Here is a 22,401-nt window from a genome sequence, read left to right on the forward strand (position 1 = left end):
GTCTGTACCCCCCAATACCTTATTTGTAAGACTGCGAGGTGAATTCCAGGCATCCCAGAATCTCTCTCCCCTAACCATATATGACTCGCAGAATACCAAGAACTGGTACTAAGGTCCCCGGATATGTTGCTCCAACTTGCTAGCCCAGGTGTTTTCCCCTTACCTAAGCCATGAGTCCCCATCTTGCCCCATCAAGCTCTAACGACCTACTTCCATGTTTATTACCTCCGCACAAACTTCCTACCCCACAAACATTAGTAATCACTTCATATCTTAAATATATTATTAAATCCTAACATAATTTATATCTTATTACATCTTTATCACCTGTTGTTATTAGTGTCAATTTTATATCTATTATTATAGCAATAACCATAAGCTCATGCCTATAATACGACCCACTTTCTGACATCTTCACTGCTAATGGATGCTCTCAAGCGAGCCCGTACACGTTCCAATATCAAACACAACAATATAAATAAACAGGTTATTTTGCCACACGTATGTAGCTGTACGGAAATTTCCACTGAATTATCCACAATGACTCTCTACTCTCATGCAGTCCGGCCACTGAAGTGTCGCACAAAGCCACACAAGTGAGAACTGTCTAAGGTAAGATATAAAAACTTCGTTTATTGTTTCTTTCAATAGGTTGATCAATTACATCTATTTATTCATTTGTTTGTTCGTTCTTTCGTTGTTCAGCAAACAACAACAATCAGTATACTCTTCAGAAAGTTGTTCTCGAAAAAAACACAAGGATCCCTCAAAATTACCAGACAGTGAGTCTCTCTACCCTAACACTGTGTGTACCACATCTTCTAGGACAAATATTTTGTTATTGTTAAACTGTATGGACCACATCTTGGCTACATATTTTAAGTAATCGTTATTTTCCAGGGAAGCAAGTTAAGAGCCTAATAAGAGACACCAACAAACAAAATATAGTTCAGAAAGTTGTTCTTGAGTAGAATACACAGTGTCCCCCCCAAGGACTCAATTACCAACATTGAGCCCTTGGGAAGTCTCTGATCCCGTACCACTATTGTGTATACTACTACTGAGTTGCATGCAAAATTTGATGAAAATCGGTCTAATAGTTTCTGAAATATTGGCTTTTAAGTGAGCCTGGGGTTGGTCGCGGAAAAAAGGTAAAATGTTCAACTTTTTGTTGTAATAAAGTCTTTATTAATCTAATGAAGTCAACGAGAGTTTACCCAATGTCGGTTTTCTATAGCGTAACCATCTGCAACGCAAAATTTAACGAAAATCGGACTAATAGTTTAGGAAATAATCATTTTTTAGTGAGCATGGGGTTGGTCTGGCGAAAGGCTAACAATCCAACGTATTGTCGTACTTGTTATATTTTAGTGAGCCGAGAGGTGTTTTTATCTGAATGAAACACAGCTATCGGTAGTTCCCCCGGGGCTGCCTTGCTACCATCTCGTTAGGACGTACTCAAAATGATGACGATGGACCCCGTTCAGGTCGTCCAAGGTCAACAACAAGAGTACAAAATCGTTTCATTCGGAACCAGGCTTTAAGAAATCGAACTGTAGGGACCGATCAAATTGCAGCAAATCTGCATCATACTACTGGTGTTCGAGTTACGGGTCAAACGATCAGGAGTCGCCTCCATGCAGCCCAATTGCATGCCACCCTTGACTGATCGTCACATGGCTGCAAGAAGGGAATGGTGTAGACACTGGAGGAATCGTCGATGGTCACGTGTCATTGTAGCAGAATGTAAATATTGTGTATTTTAAACCTAAGTATATAATTTAGTTAAGCAATATAACAACCCTTTGAATTAACACAGCACTCTACTAATCCCTTGGTTAAGTTATGTAAGCCTGCATTGGGTTCTATTTTACTTCAGACTCCTGGTCCAGCCACGGCTTGGCCAGTGATTGATTTGCTATTGTTTCTAGAGCATGTGACCAGATCTGGAGTTTTATGTACCCCAACATTCTTTTTCCTGATTGTATTTAATTGTGTTATTTTATTATATTAGGTCTTTGAAGCACTCATTTGCCACCGGTTGTTTACCGGTAGACTGTGGATTACCTGCGTCCCTGAGACGAGGTTAGTATTTGTGTGTCAAGGAAATGCATGGGTTATGTTCTAAATGTTATGTTACATATCAGATTTTCATCTGTATGTCTGTAATTTGTAAGATAAGCTTATATTTATATTTAAGTTGAGTAACCCTTGTGGTGTGCAGAAAATATTAAATGTAATTATATGTTTACTATGTACATGTTGCTGTATACCAGTAATTTGAGATGTTTATGTTTTATTTCAAGGGTTTTATCACCTGATCCAAGACAATATATCCCTGAACCCTCACAAGTATTCGTCTGTTCTCAAATCATGACGTGATACCGCTGTTACATCATGTTCTCGGATGAGTCTACATTCATTTTGGACTTCCTTGACATGCGCGATCGTGTCTGGCGACGAGGAAATGAACGTCACGCCAACATCAACGTGAGACCAGACGATCTATTTGGAGGTGGGTCACTTACGATATGGGGTGGTATTCATTATGACTGGCGTAAACTTTGCAGGTGTACGATTTTCATTCAGTAGTGTGTGGTTCCACCACGAAGGGTCAGACATTCATTCAGACGACGAGGCATACTGCGTATGAATCTCCCAAATTAGAGTCCCAATGTCCAGTTGGGGGAAGTGTCTGTTCCATTCTTCCCGAAGCGCACGGCATAGTTCATACAACGTAGTCGACATAGTTTGACGTTGACGCACACGTCTCCCTATCATGTCCCAGACGTGTTCGATGGGAGAAAGATCAGGACTCATTTCTGGCAAACGATAGATGTTGTTTTGCTGGAGGGGATTATTGACGACACGTGCACGGTAAGCACGGGTGTTGTAATGCCCAGCAAATGGGACAACAAAGGATGTCAGTATGTTGTCCCGGTAGTACTACCCTGTGACCCTTCCTTGCACAACATGAAGAGGGGTTCGGTCAGTCATAGTGATACCACCCCACACCATAAGTGACCCACCAAATTTCACGTCTTACACCAATCATCCTTCAAGAGCAATTACTGTACAAACAACTCTGGTCATGAAGAAATGCAAGTGGTGATGCACTCTCATAACATTCATTCTTATGATATCAACATTGATTGACTCCGATATATCTCCCAATTATTTCAATCGTAAAGTAAATATGATGTCCCTTTCTTTTTGAAGAGTATATTATCAAATAACGTGTACACACCCATGGAAGAGTATCTTAATTATAAATTCATTTCCAAATAGAACGAGAAAACAAAGATTAAAATATGAGTAGTGTCATAATTATAACCCATTACATCATATATGACATTGGTGTAAGATGTTTGTAGTAATACCAAACCCGCCCCTGAATGTTCCCACAATACAGGATCCCCAACGGGTCCAAATGGGAAAGCGTCTGCTGGGACAGCAGTGGTGGGGGGTTCAAACACAATACTTGCTGTCGGCGTTGTCTCTATGGGATAGGGTCTGCTTGGACAGCAGTGGTCGGTGGTTCAAACACAATACTTGCTGTCGGCGTTGTCTCTATGGGATAAGGGCGGTGGGGTAGCTAAAAGCGGCGTAAAACTAAACGCACTCACTACAAGTAGTGTATTGAGGATAATAGCAAGCCTGTTGAGTTATTCGCTTGGATGAAGTCGGCGGGCCTTACAAGTGAAACGGCAAGATTTCTGTTTGCTATACAAGACTGGTAATTTCCCACTCGTAGACGTCAATTTTTTGAGTATTTTTAAGACGAAATGTAAATATGAAATGTAGTTTATGTAAGGAACTTTATTGCCGTCTTCGCCATGCTTGTGATTTTAACTACTCAGAATATGAGAAAATGACATCTATAAAATTCTCTTGAATAGGCCAACATGTAGCTACAGGAGTAACGCAGCCAAAGATCTTTATCTTGTCTTTTATAATAAAAGCAATGAATGTGTTTGAGCTATTAGATTTTACTGTCCCTTTGTCTTATTAACCAATGGTTGTTTACTTACCAAAGTCACTACCGCGTATCGTCTTGTAATTCATAGTTGTGAGTTCAAGTTATATCATGATTTGATCGTCGTTGTTATCACAGGTAATATTCGTGATACATTATCATCTTTGTCTATATAGTTTAATCGGGCACTTTCTATCACAGGAAGATGTTTACTTGGTAACCTAGGTCATCTATACATATGTTCCACAAGTTTGATAAAATAATTTATGTTCGACACATGTTAACATTTTGTAATGGTGAGAGCCCTGCATGTGAAGTATATGTCATACTTGTTTAGTTGAACTATACTCCTTTGGGGATTTACAATAAACTAAAGTCTTAACACATGGTCACAGAATTTAGTTAATATTTGTGGTTATGACTCCTGAAAACGACCACTCAACAATTCAGTATGACACTAGATATTAGGGCAATATGGTTTATATTTAGAGTAATTTAAGAGATTTGAACGTGACAGGGATGAAGACAGGATGAAGATATATCTCCCAATTATTTCAATCGTAAATTAAAAACGATGTCCCCTTTCTTTTTTTGAAAAGTATATTATCAAATAACGTATACACACCCAAGGAAGAGTATCTTAATTATAAATTTATTTCCGTAATTAAAGAACGAGGAAAACAAAGATTCAAACTTTGAGTAGTGTCATAATTATAACCCATTACATCATATATGACATTGGTGTAAGATGTTTGTAGCAATACCAAACCCTCCCCTGAATGTTCCCACAATGCAGGATCTCCACCGGGTCCAAATGGAAAGGTTCAAACTTACAATACTTGCTGTCTGCTTGGGACTTGGACAGCAGTGGTCGGTGGTTCAAACACAATACTTGCTGTCGGCGTTGTCTCTATGGGATAGCGTCTGCTTGGACAGCAGTGGTCGGTGGTTCAAACACAATACTTGCTGTCGGCGTTGTCTCTATGGGATAGCGTCTGCTTGGACAGTAGTGGTCGGTGGTTCAAACACAATACTTTCTGTCGGCGTTGTCTCTATGGTATAGCGTCTGCTTGGACAGGAGTGGTCGGTGGTTCAAACACAATACTTGCTGTCGGCGTTGTCTCTATGGGATAGCGTCTTTTTGGACAGCAGTGGTCGGTGGTTCAAACACAATACTTGCTGTCGGCATGGTCTCTATTGGATAGCGTCCGCTTGGACAGCAGTGGTCGGTGGTTCAAATACAATACTTGCTGTCGGCGTTGTCTCTATGGGATAGCGTCTGCTTGGACAGCAGTGGTCGGTGGTTCAAACACAATACTTGCTGTTGGCGTTGTCTCTATGGGAAAGCGTCTGCTTGAACAGCAGTGGTCGGTGGTTCAAACACAATACTTGCTGTCGGCGTTGTCTCTATGGGATAGCGTCTGCTTGGACAGTAGTGGTCGGTGGTTCAAACACAATACTTGCTGTTGGCGTTGTCTCTATGGGAAAGCATCTGCTTGGACAGCAGTGGTCGGTGGTTCAAACACAATACTTGCTTTCGGCGTTGTCTCTATGGGATAGGGTCTGCTTGGACAGCAGTGGACGGTGGTTCAAACACAATACTTGCTGTCGGCGTTGTCTCTATGGGATAGGGGCGGTGGGGTAGTTAACAGCGGCGTAAAACTAAACTCACTCACTACAAGTAGTGTATTGAGGATAATAGCAAGCCTGTTGCGTTCTTCACTTAGATGAAGTCAGCGGGCCCTACAAGTGAAACGGCAAGATTTGAGTTGCTATACAAGACCGGTAATTTCTCACTCGTAACCGTCAATTTTTTGCGTATTTTACGTCGAAATGTAAATGTGAAATGTAGTTTATGTAAGGAACTTGTTTGCCGTCTTCGCCATGCTTGACTACCCAGAATATGGGAAAATGACAACTATAACATTCTTTTGAATAGGCCATCATGCATCCTCAGGCATAACACAGCCAAACACCTTTATCTTGTTTTTTTATGATGAAGCCAATGATTTAATGTGTTTGTACTAGTATTTGTTTCTGTCCCTTTTGACAGCAATGTAATTGGCAAGACTGGAGTATGATAAAATTGTCTGGCTTGCATCTCAAGTACACTGTCGTCAGGCTTCAAATTGTTCTCGTTGCCGTTGGCTTGGTACCTTCTGGCTTATTGGTGCTGATCAGGAGTATGCCTGTGTTGTCCACCCGGACAACAGCTCTTCTGACTCTCTGGGTGATGCAGAATGTTGTTGCGTTCGAGATTCTTTATTTTCTTCGTTACCTGTTTTGATGTTCATGTACTGATCATTGGTCTAACAAATTAGTAGTGTGAAGCAATAACGCAAGGAATGAATATCATCACACAAGAGAAACAAATATGATCAAACTCAAATTTAGCTTTGATGGTATTACGGTTGAAATCTCCATATCACAAAGTATATATGAATCTACATGAATGCACAGATAAACAAGATGGGCGGTATTTGGTGCCCAAAGAAATGACAAAACGAGTATATGCAATTTACTGGCGGACTGACAGATATTTTACATGGTGTATTTACGTACAGACTGTGAGAGTGGATTTGGCACCAGCTGTGTCTGATATTCTTTATGGCTTAAACTTTTGAAACGTTGACGCCATCCCTGGAAACGCCAATGGACCATGATTATCATATTTTGCTGGGTTTATTTCTATCAAGAGAACCTCTTCAATAATCAAGGTCGTAAATGTTACTAGACACTGTTTGGCAGTCCTATTATTAAATAATACCTACATGTTCTCAATGAGAAAATCGAAATTTCCCATATTCTTTTCTCAACTTAAGATTGCAGTTGCGTTTTCATAGACCCTATTCGGGTTAGAATTGGTCTTCAGCGTCCCATACTTGTCGTAAGAGGCGATTAACGGGATCGGGTGGCCAGACTGTGACTTGTTGACATATGTCATCGCATTCCAATTGCGTAGATCCATGCTCATACTGTTGATCACTGGATTCTCTGAACCACTATCAATTTTCATTAAGCGGGGCATGCTTACCAAACAACTGGCCCCGATATCTCGAAACAAACTTAAGTCTGAGTTTTGACTTCAGTTAGAGTTTTTAGTCAAATTTGAGACAATGCAGGAAAATGCATTTCCCAGAATAAACTGAAATCGATATTAAACTCAAACATAGTAAACAATTTGTATTTGGTGGATGGATTACCTAAGTTCTTTGGGCTTTTTTATTTTAAAAATGCAGTTGAGTTAAAATTGAGTTTCAAATTGTCGAACTCAGTTTGAAATTTGAGTAAAAAGTTTGTTTCGAGAAATCGGAGGCTGGTGCCATCTGGATTTTCAGGGTTGGTTGTTTGTTCGAACCCCGATTCGCCTTGATCATGTCTCTAGGTTTGTCCGCAACATACCCGAACTCAGCAAATAGGTGAATGTATAAAATCTGCATTACTTCGGACATTCCTCCCACATTAACCTGACCATACTGGAATACTGGAATACCGCCCAAAGAGGCGTTAAACCTAACTCACGCACTCACTTTTTTGTACCTACAATTTGCCTAAACGTTATTGACTCTTTCTTAACATGGTAAAACTTGGACAACGAAATGTACTGACAATGTCATGAAAAACCTCCTAAAATATTTTGATGATATCCTGCGAGCTTGGCGTCATTGCACATACCGGTCCAGAAACCAAACACAAACATATAAATAAAGAGATTTTTTACCACACGTTTTCAGCTGTGCGGAATTTTCCGCAATGACTTTTCACTGTCATTTTGCTCTGGTGCATAGCCAGGACACTCATGCTCAAATGTCGGGCAAAGCCACGCAAGTGAAATCTGTTTAAGGTAAGTCTTCGTTAAAGCTTTCTTTCAATAGGTTTGATCAATTACATTTATCTATTTATTTATTTATTTGTTTGTTCGTTCTTTCGTTCGTTCAGCAAACAACAACAATCAGTATATCCTTCAGAAAGTTGTTCTCGAAACAATCACAATGGTCCCTCTATGATACCAAACAGTGAGTCCCTCCACCCTAACACTGTGTACCGCATCTTTTAGGACAAATATTTTGTTATTGTTAAACTGTATGGACCACATCTTGGCTACATATTTTAAGTAATCGTTATTTTCCAGCCAAGCAAGTTAAGAGCCAAATAAGAGACCGGGCAAAGTGACAATCAGGAATGTGTAAAAATGACGATTGGTTGTCACCAGTTCTCGAGGAATTCAACTTTTAATATCGTATATTCGACACTCTCGATTCCACCACCGAGCGGCGACATTATTTTGACAGGATAACTTCAAACTCTCACATCATGATCAAAACATGACCTGTCAAGCAACTGTTTTGCCAGAATGACAAGCCTCAAGGGCAGATGGGCTAGGCGGCATTGTAGGGGTAAAATGTTGTGACAAGCTGCGTCATGTATTCAGTAAATTCCACCAACTTTCTGTTGCATTACATTTGATGCCACTGTTCTTGTTCACCCCACCGATCCAGCGCCTTGAGCATGCACTAGTGCGTGGATATGTGCACTATATAAATATCCTATAATAATAAATAATAATAATCTAGGTCATCCTAGAGCACACCCCATGGTTTGGGGACATATATAGCTTGGTCTCGGGACCATGGTTTGGGGTCATGTATAGCTTGGTCTGGGGACATATATAGCTTGGTCCGGGGACATATACTCTCTTAAAAACGCATCATGAAAATAGCAATTTCATGTAGCAATGAATTAACACGTGATTCATTTTACAAAAGGTTTTGCTCTGTTTATGAGTCCTTTGGTGTTTATGTTTTAAAACATCACAACAAAACGCACCATCCGTAAAATACCCGTATTTAACAGCAAGATTTTCAATTTCGGCGTGTAGTGTTACAGAATACACAATTCACATGCAATGCACGTGAAAGTTGGGGATCAGATAGTCTCAATGATGGGTATAAAAGGTTGATCGCTGTCTGTCGATTATTCACTGTATTTGGAATATTGTTGACGAACGCAAAATGCCACGTCTAGGTGAAGCCAACCGTCATATCGCCATTGGTTTGCTTGAAGCCCGCCGGTCTCAACGTGCAGTTGCCCGACGCATGAATGTTCACCAAAGCACCATTTCACGACTCTGGGAGAGATATCGCCCGCAAAATGCGGTCGCAGATGCCCCTCGTAGTGGGCGACCTCGAGCAACCACTGCGGCGCAGGATCGCTACATCCGGGTACATCACTTGCGTCATAGAACAGCTACGGTGACCAGTATCGCTCCACAAATACCCGGATTGAGGAGGCTTTCTGCACAGACCGTCAGGAACAGTTTGAGAGAGGCTGGTTTACGTGCCAGAAGACCTCATTTTGGCCCTGTGCTTCGACAACAACATCGTCCACATCGAGTTCAATGGTGCACCAACGTTCAGGCCTGGAACCTAGCAAATTGGCGTAGAATCTGGTTCAGTAGTGAATCACGATTTCTATTGGAACGATGCGATGGAAGAATGCGGGTGTACAGACGTCGACGTGAACGTTTCGCCGACGCTTGCGTTCCCCAGGTGGACAGATTCGGCCGGGGAAGTGTTATGATGTGGGAGGCGTTCACCTGCTGTAGAAGAAGTCATTTGGTGATGATCCAGGGCAACCTGACAGCTCAACGGTACTGTGACGAAATCCTACGCCCACACCTCCTTCCAATCATTGATCGCCAGAGGGAGTTGTCTCAACAGGACAATGCCAGGCCCCACACAGCACGTCACACTAGAGACTTCCTCCAGAACCACAACATCAATGTGCTCCCCTGGCCCTCAAGATCACCGGACTTAAACCCGATCGAACATCTGTGGGATGCCCTGGACAGACGGGTGCGACGCCGTAACCCTCAGCCCCACACACTTCAGCAACTCGCACAGACACTACAGGCAGAGTGGGCTGCGATTGGGCAACACGAGATTCTGAGACTTATTCGTTCGATGCCGTGCAGTTCTGGATGCCCACGGTGGTCACACGAGGTATTGACTTCAGCGCCACCACACGTCTCCATTTGACACTCAAACTGACTTTCCTCGAGTTGGTGCCAAGGACGTATAAGTCTGCATTCCCAGTGTGCAATTTCGTTATATTTCATTGACTCATAAAGCCTACAAGATGTTTCAAAATAAACATAAAAATACAGTTGAAATTCCTATATGCGTTTCTTTTTTGGGAGAGTATATAAAGCTTGGTCTGGGGACCATGGTTTGGGGTCATATATAGCTTGGTCTGGGGACCATGGTTTGAGGACATATATAGCTTGGTCCGGGGACATATATAGATTGGTTTGGGGACCATTTTGGGGGAGATATATAGCTTGGATTGGGGACTATGTTTGACCATGTTGGGTCGTTTGGGCGTAGTCCCGCTTAGTAGCTCACAAGCGTGTCTTACTGGATTCAGGGTCCATACCGAGTGTAGCCTCCATGTGACTGCATGGCAGCCAGCACTCTCCTCCTCATACACCCTGTCAGTCTCCTGATCCTGTGAAGGGGTCGTCTGCACCATTCCTCGTGTAAATCAGTTTCCAATTGGGACAGGTTCTGTACAGGAGGATCCCTTTGTTGCACACGACGACCAATCGTGTCCCAGGTATGCTCCAACGGGTTAAGATCGGGACTCGATAAATCGTGAGATATGTCAGGGGAGTGCTTAACTACTGTCTGTTTGCGGTCATTTGCAGATAATGGCCGGTTGGCCACTGAAGCAGGATGAGGTGTGGGAAACTGCAGGCGAACAAGACAAGAAATATCGGCCGCAAATGACCAGGACTCGGCCTTAGGGATAAATAGAGAATGTTCTGTTTTGGTCTGGACTGGGTTGGCTGACGATCGCCTTCCAATATGCCACTTAGCTATAATACCATGTAGTTATACATATCACGAATAAAGTGTTGTTGACTCACTGATGGACTTCTGTACTTGAAGAGACATCTCTCCAATCTAAACAGCCCTGGATGCAGTCCATGCTCAAGGTCTTTAGATTGAATATACGATTGATAATGACAGGCTCATTCATTGTCTCAGATTTTGTGTCATTTTTCCATTGATGGCACCGCTCTTTGTTGACTCAAGGCCTACTTAACTTCCCGCCACAATACTCCTATACAGTACACTCTCGACTGGTTCCCAGTCGAGTTTCGGATCAAGTTTAAACTCTTAAGTCTCGTTTTCCGCTGTCTCACTGGAACTGCACCTTCTTATCTATCTAATCTTCTAACTGTGTACACGCCCTCCCGAACCTGCTTGTTGTCTCAAAAGTAACGACAGTGCAGTATGTAAGCAGGTCCTTTGTCCATGCAGGGTCACTGGCTAAGAACATCCTCCCGCAGAGCCTCAGAGACTGCTGTGACTTTCAAACCTTTAGATCCAATCTAAAAACACACATGTTCAAGACAGCCTTCCAACTCTAACTCTTTGCCTTAATGGCATTATATTTTGTGTGCTTTGAGCATGCTTAGGCATGGAGATATGCGCGGTACAAATATCCTATCATATACTGAAAGAAACAAATAAAGGATCCCAGGAAAATTCAAGTGTTACTTTATTAATTTCCAGTTTTCCTCACCAGCTTTGAATAGCGCTGTGGTGATGAAAACTGGAAAATAATAGACGAATGCTTGTTTTTTCTTGTGATCCTTTATTTGTTTCCCTCAGTATATTACCATTATATATTTACAGGCATACATGTACATAATCATAAATGAATTAATCCCCGGCGCGTAATATGCTTTAACACATGCATAAAATGGAGACACACACACACACTTACTTAATATAATGGAAAAAAAAATAAAAATTAAACAATAAAGTGCGGTAGAGTGCGGTAACTGCTGCACAGAACATGCAATTACATACAGACCATTTAAATGCGCATATACATGAATTACATCAAATAAACAGCTGTCGAATAAAGTACTGGCATCATTTGAATACGTTCTATCATTAATGTTGTAGTGCAACATTGTTTGCTGTCGAAGTTTAAACTGGAACTGGCTCTACAGGCATGGCGGGAGAAAAATGGCGGCATCATTTGGACTACATCATCACTCTGCTGGGTTCCAGTATAGGATCAGGGGCATTTATCAAGTTTCCGTATTTATGTATGCGGAATGGTGGAGGTATGTCTAACAATCGCAAAGCCTTTATGTCTTTCGCAATTTCAAAACATTTGTGTATGTCACAGTCTAAAACTGTTAATGTACATCACAGCTTCAAAACATTAAAAGTTATCACATTCAGCGGAGGTTTGACGTTGGGAATTATCAAACCTGCGTTAGGTTTTATCCAACGAGACGGACAAGGGTCTGATAATTCCCAAAGTCAAACCTCCACGAATGTGATGACGCATTTATCTTACCGAATGGTTCAAGCTATCATCAATAAGAACAAACAGAAATGCACCAAAATCTTTTAGTCATAACAACGAACCCTGGTCAAACTCCAAACAAACTGGTTAAGGGGTGTCATGACGTGACACGCACCGACTGACGCGGATGCATCATTGTTTATGTAGCGGGGTATAAGGTATTGATTGGCCCTTGGAAAAATGTATTCACCGGGTGGGCGGTCTATATGGAAATTTGTTCAGGGTCACAGTATATCACAGTCTCAAAGCAATTATGTATATCACAATCTCAAAGCATTTATGTATTTCACAGTCTCAAAGTATTTTTGTATGTCACAGTCTCAAAGTATTTCTGTATGTCAGTCTCAAAGTATTTATGTATGTCACAGTCTCAAAGTATTTTTCTATATCACAGTCTCAAAGTATTTATGTATATCACAATCTCAAAGCATTTATGTATGTCACAGTCTCAAAGTATTTTTGTATATCACAGTCTCAAAGTATTTATGTATATCACAATCTCAAAGCATTTATGTATGTCACAGTCTCAAAGTATTTTTGTATATCACAATCTCAAAGTATTTTGGTATATCACAGTCTCAAAGTATTTATGTATATCACAGTGTCAAAGTATTTATGTATATCACAATCTCAAAGCATTTATGTATGTCACAGTCTCAAAGTATTTTTGTATATCACAGTCTCAAAGTATTTATGTATATCACAATCTCAAAGCATTTATGTATGTCACAGTCTCAAAGTATTTATGTATATCACAATCTCAAAGCATTTATGTGTATCACAGTCTCAAAGTATTTTTGTATATCACAGTCTCAAAGCATTTATGTATGTCACAGTCTCAAAGTATTTTTGTATATCACAGTCTCAAAGTATTTATGTATATCACAATCTCAAAGCATTTATGTATGTCACAGTCTCAAAGTATTTTTGTATATCACAGTCTCAAAGTATTTATGTATATCACAATCTCAAAGCATTTATGTATGTCACAGTCTCAAAGTATTTTTGTATATCACAATCTCAAAGTATTTTTGTATATCACAGTCTCAAAGTATTTATGTATATCACAGTCTCAAAGTATTTATGTATATCACAATCTCAAAGCATTTATGTATGTCACAGTCTCAAAGTATTTTTGTATATCACAGTCTCAAAGTATTTATGTATATCACAATCTCAAAGCATTTATGTATGTCACAGTCTCAAAGTATTTATGTATATCACAATCTCAAAGCATTTATGTATGTCACAGTCTCAAAGTATTTTTGTATATCACAATCTCAAAGCATTTATGTATGTCACAGTCTCAAAGTATTTTTGTATATCACAGTCTCAAAGTATTTATGTATATCACAATCTCAAAGCATTTATGTATATCACAGTCTCAAAGTATTTTTGTATATCACAGTCTCAAAGTATTTATGTATATCACAATCTCAAAGCATTTATGTATGTCACAGTCTCAAAGCATTTTGTATATCACAATCTCAAAGCATTTATGTATGTCACAGTCTCAAAGTATTTTTGTATATCACAGTCTCAAAGTATTTATGTATATCACAATCTCAAAGCATTTATGTATGTCACAGTCTCAAAGTATTTTTGTATATCACAATCTCAAAGCATTTATGTATGTCACAATCTCAAAGTATTTTTGTATATCACAGTCTCAAAGTATTTATGTATATCACAATCTCAAAGCATTTATGTATATCACAGTCTCAAAGTATTTTTGTATATCACACTCTCAAAGTATTTATGTATGTCACAGTCTCAAAGTATTTTTGTATATCACAGTCTCAAAGTATTTATGTATATCACAATCTCAAAGCATTTATGTATGTCACAGTCTCAAAGTATTTTTGTATATCACAATCTCAAAGCATTTATGTATGTCACAGTCTCAAAGTATTTTTGTATATCACAGTCTCAAAGTATTTATGTATATCACAATCTCAAAGCATTTATGTATATCACAGTCTCAAAGTATTTTTGTATATCACACTCTCAGAGTATTTATGTATGTCACAGTCTCAAAGTATTTTTGTATATCACAGTCTCAAAGTATTTATGTATATCACAATCGCAAAGCATTTATGTATATCACAGTCTCAAAGCATTTATGTATATCACAGTCTCAAAGCATTTATGTATATCACAATCACAGTCTCAAAGCATTTATGTATATCACAGTCTCAAAGTATTTATGTATATCACAATCTCAAAGCATTTATGTATGTCACAGTCTCAAAGTATTTTTGTATATCACACTCTCAAAGTATTTATGTATATCACAATCTCAAAGCATTTATGTATGTCACAGTCTCAAAAAGTATATTATGTATAGCATTTATCACAAGTCTCAAAGCATTTATGTATATCACAATCTCAAAGCATTTATGTATGTCACAGTCTCAAAGTATTTTTGTATATCACACTCTCAGAAGTATTTATGTATATCACAATCTCAAAGCATTTATGTATGTCACAGTCTCAAAGTATTTATGTATATCACACTCTCAGAGTATTTATGTATGTCACAGTCTCAAAGTATTTATGTATATCACAATCTCAAAGTATTTATGTATATCACAATCTCAAAGCATTTATGTATGTCACAGTCTCAAAGTATTTATGTATATCACACTCTCAGAGTATTTATGTATGTCACAGTCTCAAAGTATTTATGTATATCACAATCTCAAAGTATTTATGTATATCACAATCTCAAAGCATTTATGTATGTCACAATCTCAAAGCATTTATGTATGTCACAGTCTCAAAGTATTTTTGTATATCACACTCTCAGAGTATTTATGTATGTCACAGTCTCAAAGTATTTATGTATATCACAGTCTCAAAGCATTTATGTACATCACAGTCTCAAAGCATTTATGTATGTCACAGTCTCAAAGTATTTTTGTACATCACAGTCTCAAACCATTTATGTATGTCACAGTCTCAAAGCATTAATGTGTATTACAGTCTTAAAACATTTATGTATGTCACACTCTCAAAACACATATGTATGTCACACTCTCAGAGTATTTAAGCATATCACAGTCTCAAAGTATTTGTGTATGTCCCTGTCTCAACGTATTTATGTATGTCTTAGTCTCAAACCATTTATGTGTATTACATTCTCAAAGCATTTACACATATCGCAGTCTCAAGCATTTATGTATGTCACAGTCTCAAAGCATCCATGTTCATTACAGTCTCAAAACACATATGTATGTCACACTCTCAAAGTATTTATGTATATCACAGTCTCAATGCATATATAACACATGGATCACGATACTAATGCTGATCAAACGAATATCAAACTTATATATCATTTGATATTATTGCGCCCATGTTTTGTCAATTTCCTTGTACATAATTATAGCATATATTAACATGCTTTACTGTGCGTTTACGATTGAATTTCATTCAATCCTGGTCCTATTAATTAGTAATCAGGAGATCCGGGTTTGAATTGGTCTTCAGCAACCCACGTTTGTCGTAAGAGGCGACTATAGGGGTGGTCAGGCTCTTAAACTTGGTTGACATGTCATCGTATCACAACTGTGTATAATCCGTTTGGCTCAAAAGCGGACCGATGAATTGCAATCTAACTCGAAAACTAATAAACATAAAATACTCAATGAAACGCTGATCATAATCGAAACATCATACATAAATGCTTTGAGACTGTGCCATACAGAAAGGGACAGCCAGGTGTTCGAGAAGCACGTTCACAGACAAAGTTATTTATTCATTAACCTGTGCTGTGCCGTCTCCATCCGTTCTCGAACACCTGGCTGTCCCTTTCTCTGCACTCCTCCCTCGTAACAAAAAGTGAACTGTGTCAATTTTTTAATGATAGATTGTTAAACAACTTTTTTATTTTGGGGACAAAAATTCTGCAAAAACCTCACAGAGTTGGTATGATGTTTTTGTTATGATCGGCGTTCATTAAGTATTATGTGTTGATTAGTTTTCGAGTTAGATTGCAATTCATCGGTCCGATCTTGAGCCAAACGGACTATAGTTGTTGATGACTGGATTGTCTGGTTTAGACTCGATTATTGATAGACTACCGTCATAAAGCGCGGCGTTAAACAGCAAACAATACAAGAAGTAAGGAATATCGAAAATATTATGTGAGAGGTTGTTTTTAGAAATATAATATCCACCACTGTATATGATCTTATCATCTAGGAGCATTTCTGATACCATTCGCCCTATTCACCATAATCGCCGTCATCCCCTGTGTCTTCCTGGACATGGTCATTGGTCAGTTCTCTCAGAGTGGACCAGTCAACGTCTGGAATGTGTGTCCACCTTTCAAAGGTAATTGGAGGCTAAAAGTTTCAACATCCTTTGGTTTTGAGGATACAAGTTTCAACATCCTTTGGTTTGGAGGCTAAAAGTTTCGACATCCTTTGGTTGCAACACATTTCGGAATTGTTTCTGAAGTATGTATTGCGTTCAATCGAGATTTACAAAAACATTTTAATTATTCTTCACTTTTTCTGTAGTTTTCTCGTACCTGAAAACAGCCACATAGCTTGAATATTGCTGAGTGCGGCGTAAAACTAAACTCACTCACACATACATAAAATTCAATCATACTGACGTGCAAATGTGATCAGATGTGCATGATCTTCAAACACAATTCCACAATAGTTTTCATAAGATTTTCAATTTTCTTACATACAAATGGAATTGCTAATGTATACAGCTCAGAGAAAGTTACGGAACACCTAACTTGCATTGGACAGTTAATCTGCCGTGACCTGACAATCAAACTGTCATGAGAGAATCGAACGTTCTTTGTGACCAGATGTTCAAACACCTCAGACTAAAGGTTGATTAATCTTGACTTGTATTAGCGTTTTAATTAACTTGCAAACACGCTCGTGTGGTAGTGAAGGATACTACTCAAAAGAAGTTAAGAACACCCTATTTGTACGACCGATTAACTATAATAAGGTAAAAGAATCGGATGTTCCTTAACATCTCTTGAGTGGCATATATATATATGTTAATGGGGTAACCTTGCGTATTTTTTCTTCAGGAATTGGTGTTGGTATCTTGGTTCTACTATGGATCGTCTTTACACTTTACAACGCCATATTTTCCTGGTTTGCCTACTTCTTCTACAACTCCTTTTTCTCCACCCTGCCTTGGGCCCACTGCAACAACGACTGGAACACCCCCTCCTGTGTATCCGACAGCGGCATCAACGTGTCTTACGCGAACCACTCGGAAGTAAGAAACTGCACTGCCTATAGCCATCCTGTAAACCTCACCGACGGAGCGCATTCTTGTAGGACAGCGGCAGAGGAATTCTGGAGGTATGTCACGAATCTGGACTCATAGGGAAAAAAATTGATCCAGGAAATGTTTACAAAAATACTTGTGCCAGAAAAAGTTGAAAAAACACCAAATCGTCTTACAAACAAAGAATATATAGAGAACCCCACCCAAGGGTCTACTGATATCAATTATATCAACACGAGTTGATAAAGTTACAAATATCCGAGGCTTGCCGAGGATATTTTTCCCTTTATCAACGAGTGTTGATGTCATAGCATTGCGACGTCATCAAGTTGATGACGTCATAGCATTGTCAGGGCATTGTATAAAATCTACTGTCAAGACGATATCTCACACAAGCGATATCTCCTGTGGAACACAGTTTTGGATGATAAATAAATATATATGTAGAATAGGTCGTTTCACAGCTGTAGTTGAGAGGATGGAGAGAGTGTGAGAAGAGAGTGAGTGTGAGAAGAGTGAGTGATGTAAAGATTGAGAAGGGAAATATTTTTGTAGCTTAATTGTAAAAAAGCATGTAGCTCTGCAGCTGTAGCTAGTGAGATTAGACATAGCGATAGGGGGTGGGGTGGGGTGGGGGTGGGGGTAGGGTGGGGGCCCACATTCCAATACTGTTTCACTTATCCACGCATCCATTTCACTTATCCACGCATCCATTTCACATATCCACGCATCCATTTCACTTATCCACGCATCCATCTGCCTACACACACCGACACCAACACTCACCCACCCAGTCACCCACACCCACACCCACAACCACTCACTCACTCACTCACTCACTCATTCACTCACTTACTTACTCACTCACTGACAGTGGTGTACTCTCAGATTGCAGGTGTTACAGTTGACTGATGGTTTAGAAGACATGGGTGGCGTCAGGTGGCCTCTGGTCCTGTGTCTGGCCATCACATACTTGATTGTGTTTGTATGCCAGTGTCGAGGAATCAGGGTGACTGGAAAGGTAAACAGAAGGGACGAAACCCAACCCGTATTGAATACACAATGAAACATTGGAGGGTGTTCAAATGTGACCCGTTTTATAGTTGGGATTACACTTTCTCAGTAAAGTACAGATTCTTGTACGTTTTGGGAATGACTCCCATACATTTTCGACCCGTGACGATCCGGGTTAGAATTGATCTTCAGTAACCTATGCTTGTCGTAAGAGGCGACTAACGGGATCGGGTGGTCAGGCTCGCTGACTTGGTTGACACATGTCACCGCATCCCAATAACGTAGATTGATGCCCATGTCAATCTCTGGATTATTATTCTCGATTATTTTCAGAGAGCCTCCATATAGCTGGAATATTGCTGAGTGCGGCGTAACAGTAAACTCACTCACTCTTTACATATTCTTAAGAAATATCATTAAAAGCCAACTGTACTTTACCATGTGTAGGAATCACTATCAAATAGGGATGTAACCAACTTCCCCGACACAGTAAGCTGCCCTGCTTATCCGGCGATTCTCGTCACAAACACATGCAAAGGCAGGTCATTTGTAGTTACTTTGATAATAAAATCACGCTGGTATTCATGCGGAAGCGTAGTAGGGCCACAGTGATTTTTAGTCTTATTATCTCCTACGGATTAGATACTATGTCCTACGTAGGACTTAATACTCCTACGTAGGCGAAACTATGTCTTAGGCCCTACTTTGGAGAGAGTGAGACCAAATGTTTTGGCACTACTACGCTTCCGTATATTTTCGCTTCGCAGAAATACAAATCATTTGTTGTGATTTGCACAGAAATCCACCTCATCAAGTTTTAAATGAGTTGAAATTATCAAGATAGTTTTGTAAGTCAGTACAAGCTCCCCAAAACCATCCAAGAAACTGTAACCGAATGGCAATGCTTTCCAATCGACTCAGTGTTAATAATTAGGAGATAAACGTACTGTGTTTTGAAATTAGATGAATGTTAGACCGAATTGATAGTCTCTAAATTTCATTTGAAGCCGAACGCCACTCATACTCCATCATGACCCGTTGCATCGTTCAAAATGTCAAAAATTGAACCACCAGAATTCCGCTCTCTGCCACCTTTCCCGCAAGGCTGTCACTGCTGGTGATCTATGTTCGTACACTTTGAAAAAAGTTTGGCCACAATCCAGTCCCAAATGATGAAAACAATGTTCCAAGGACTCCCAAGTTATTCGCATGTACACAAAGCAGCACTGTCACTCTTTTGTCGCATGCCGGGGTGGAGGCAGGTACGTGAAATCATGATCGACACTCGCCGGTAATAAAAATCAACAGTCTTTGATGAGTTACAGGTCATAGGTCGGTCAGAAAAGGATGTATTCTTCGATTCTGCAGGGTTCAGGTTCGACAGTCAGTCAAGTAGTTTCCACTGTCACTTCGAATTTCAACCTTTCGCAAAATGTAAACACTGGCTCGTCCGCCATTTCAAACTGTTGCGTAACTGTCTACTTCCAAGAAAATAAGTAGGTCAGACGATTCCATTATAGTGCACACAAAACAATAGGCTGGTTTCGGTCGTGTGGAGTTATGATTATAAAAACCAAGCTCTTAGGTGTTACATTATTGTATTGAATAAACAGTAGTTAGTTTTCTTTTGGACAGAATATTATATATGTTGCAATGTTTAAATAAATACGAACGGCACCTTCCACTCCCTTCACAGACGAGTTCAATTCGCCTTCTCGCACCATGCCGGATTTCGCAGTGTCTTCCGCAGAAGGAAGGAGTTCGATTTGAAATCGGTTATGGTAGAATGGATATAAACGCATTGTGTGGGAAATTTAGATGAATGTTAGGCAGAATTAATAGTCTCTAAATTAATCATTTGAAACCTCACGCTACGCGTTCGGTTCCAAATGAAATTTAGAGATTATCAATTCTGCCTAACATTCATCTAATTTCCCAACACAGTACGTTTATCTCCTAATTCTACCATGGCTACGTGAAATGCTCGATTTTGATTGGTCAATCAATACAATTAGACGCTATCAATTTTGGATTGAAAATTCGACTGATTTCATGACCGCTTCACTGCGCACGTATACAACACTGCCGCACCAGCTTCGCCATCAACATGGCTAATATCAACACAACAGACGTGATGGAAATGCTGATGAAACATTTATTAAAACTCGAAAAATACAATGATTATATGATTTTTCCTCCACAATGATTAGGGAACCTCACTATCATATAACCTTCCATAATAAAAATATTCAAACTCAATTACAATACACAGCCCCAAACATAAACAAACAATATCTAACATGTAAATCAGAAAGCCTTGTAAATTTCATCCCTATCTATACAAAATGTGCAGAAAATCCTTACTGAACATTTACCTACCTGGTAAATGGTATATTTGTTTCCGTTTAGAATCATAAGAATGGGAAATTCGCAAGATAACGGTCAGGCGAAACACAAAATCTATGCTACTCACACTCCATCATGTCCCGTTGCATCGTTAACAAAATACATGTAAAAAATTGAACCACCAGAATTCTGCGCTCTGCCAGCTTCCCCACAAGGCTGTCACTGCTGGTGATCTATGTTCGTACACTTTGAAAAAAGTTTGGCCACATTCCAGTCCCAAATGATGAAAACAATGTTCCAAGGACTCCCAAGTTAGTCACATACAAAGCAGCACTGTCACTCTTTTGTCGCATGCCGGGGTGGAGGCACCTACAGCCTATGTAAGTGAAATCATGATCCACACTCGCTGGTCATACAAATCTTTGAATTTTACAGGTCGTAGGTCGATCAGAAAAGGATCTAGTCTTCGATTCTGCAGGGTTCAGATTCGACAGTCAGTCAAGTATTTTCCACTGTCACTCAAAATGTAAACACTGGCTGTCCGCCATACCGAACTGTTGCGTAACTGTCAACAACTACAGACTGCACTTCCAAGAAAAATAAGTAGATCAGACGATTCCATAATAGTGTGGCCAGGGGGTTAGAGTAACACGGCACGCAAAACAATAGGCTGGTTTCGGTCGTGTGGAGTTGGGTTTATATAAACCAAGCTCTTAGGTATTACATTATTGCATTGAATAAACAGTAGTTAGTTTTCTTTGGACAGAATATTATATATGTTGCAATGTTTAAATAAATACGAACGGCACCTTCCACTCCCTTCACAGACGAGTTCAATTCGCCTCTCGCACCATACCGGATTTCGCAGTGTCTTCCGCAGAAGGAAGGAGTTCGATTTGAAATCGGTTATGGTAGAATGGATATAAACGCATTGTGTGGGAAATTTAGATGAATGTTAGGCAGAATTGATAGTCTCTAAATTAATCATTTGAAACCTCACGCTACGCGTTCGGTTCCAAATGAAATTTAGAGACTATCAATTTTGCCTAACATTCATCTAATTTCCCAACACAGTGTGTTTTATTCCTATGATCGAATCTGAATACCATTTTTGCCTTGAATGTCCATTCTATCAGGATCTGAGAGCATCTCTCATACCACGTTTTTATCATGTATACCCTTCTGAAAACAGGCTAGCCCTACTGTTTACGTCTCATAAGTTTACTGTTATAAACAACTTTGCTAAATATATATTTTTAGCTATGAAGAAAACGTATGAAACATTTTGCACCCTGCTGATCTAGTGTTCACATCTCTTTACAATTATACCTCTATGTCCATTCCGTCACTTTTTTTTAATCCTTCTGACACGTATGTGTGTAAAGGGCCTGGTGGCCTCCTTT

At 39.5% G+C, this 22,401-nt stretch overlaps 1 protein-coding gene across 3 annotated transcripts in view; it reads left to right on the top strand.

Moving 5' to 3' along the window:
- Positions 1 to 22,401, top strand: part of LOC124264939 (sodium- and chloride-dependent glycine transporter 1-like) — a 56,276-nt gene that overhangs the window by 24,050 nt on the left and 9,825 nt on the right. The window contains exons 1-6 of one of the 3 annotated variants that reach the window (XM_046699718.1): positions 573 to 612; positions 2,015 to 2,085; positions 11,956 to 12,119; positions 16,574 to 16,705; positions 17,433 to 17,712; positions 18,527 to 18,659. In XM_046699718.1, the coding sequence (XP_046555674.1) occupies positions 12,005 to 12,119; positions 16,574 to 16,705; positions 17,433 to 17,712; positions 18,527 to 18,659 (660 nt within the window). In that variant the 5' untranslated portion in view covers positions 573 to 612; positions 2,015 to 2,085; positions 11,956 to 12,004. Of the gene's footprint in view, positions 1 to 572; positions 613 to 2,014; positions 2,086 to 7,743; positions 7,821 to 11,955; positions 12,120 to 16,573; positions 16,706 to 17,432; positions 17,713 to 18,526; positions 18,660 to 22,401 lie in introns of those variants that run through there. The other 2 variants (XM_046699719.1, XM_046699720.1) reach the window with 2 other exon arrangements.

Source organism: Haliotis rubra, unplaced genomic scaffold (genome assembly GCF_003918875.1).
Source record: "Haliotis rubra isolate DU_JTF1 unplaced genomic scaffold, ASM391887v1 Scf95, whole genome shotgun sequence".
NCBI classification, from domain to species: Eukaryota; Metazoa; Mollusca; class Gastropoda; order Lepetellida; family Haliotidae; genus Haliotis; species Haliotis rubra.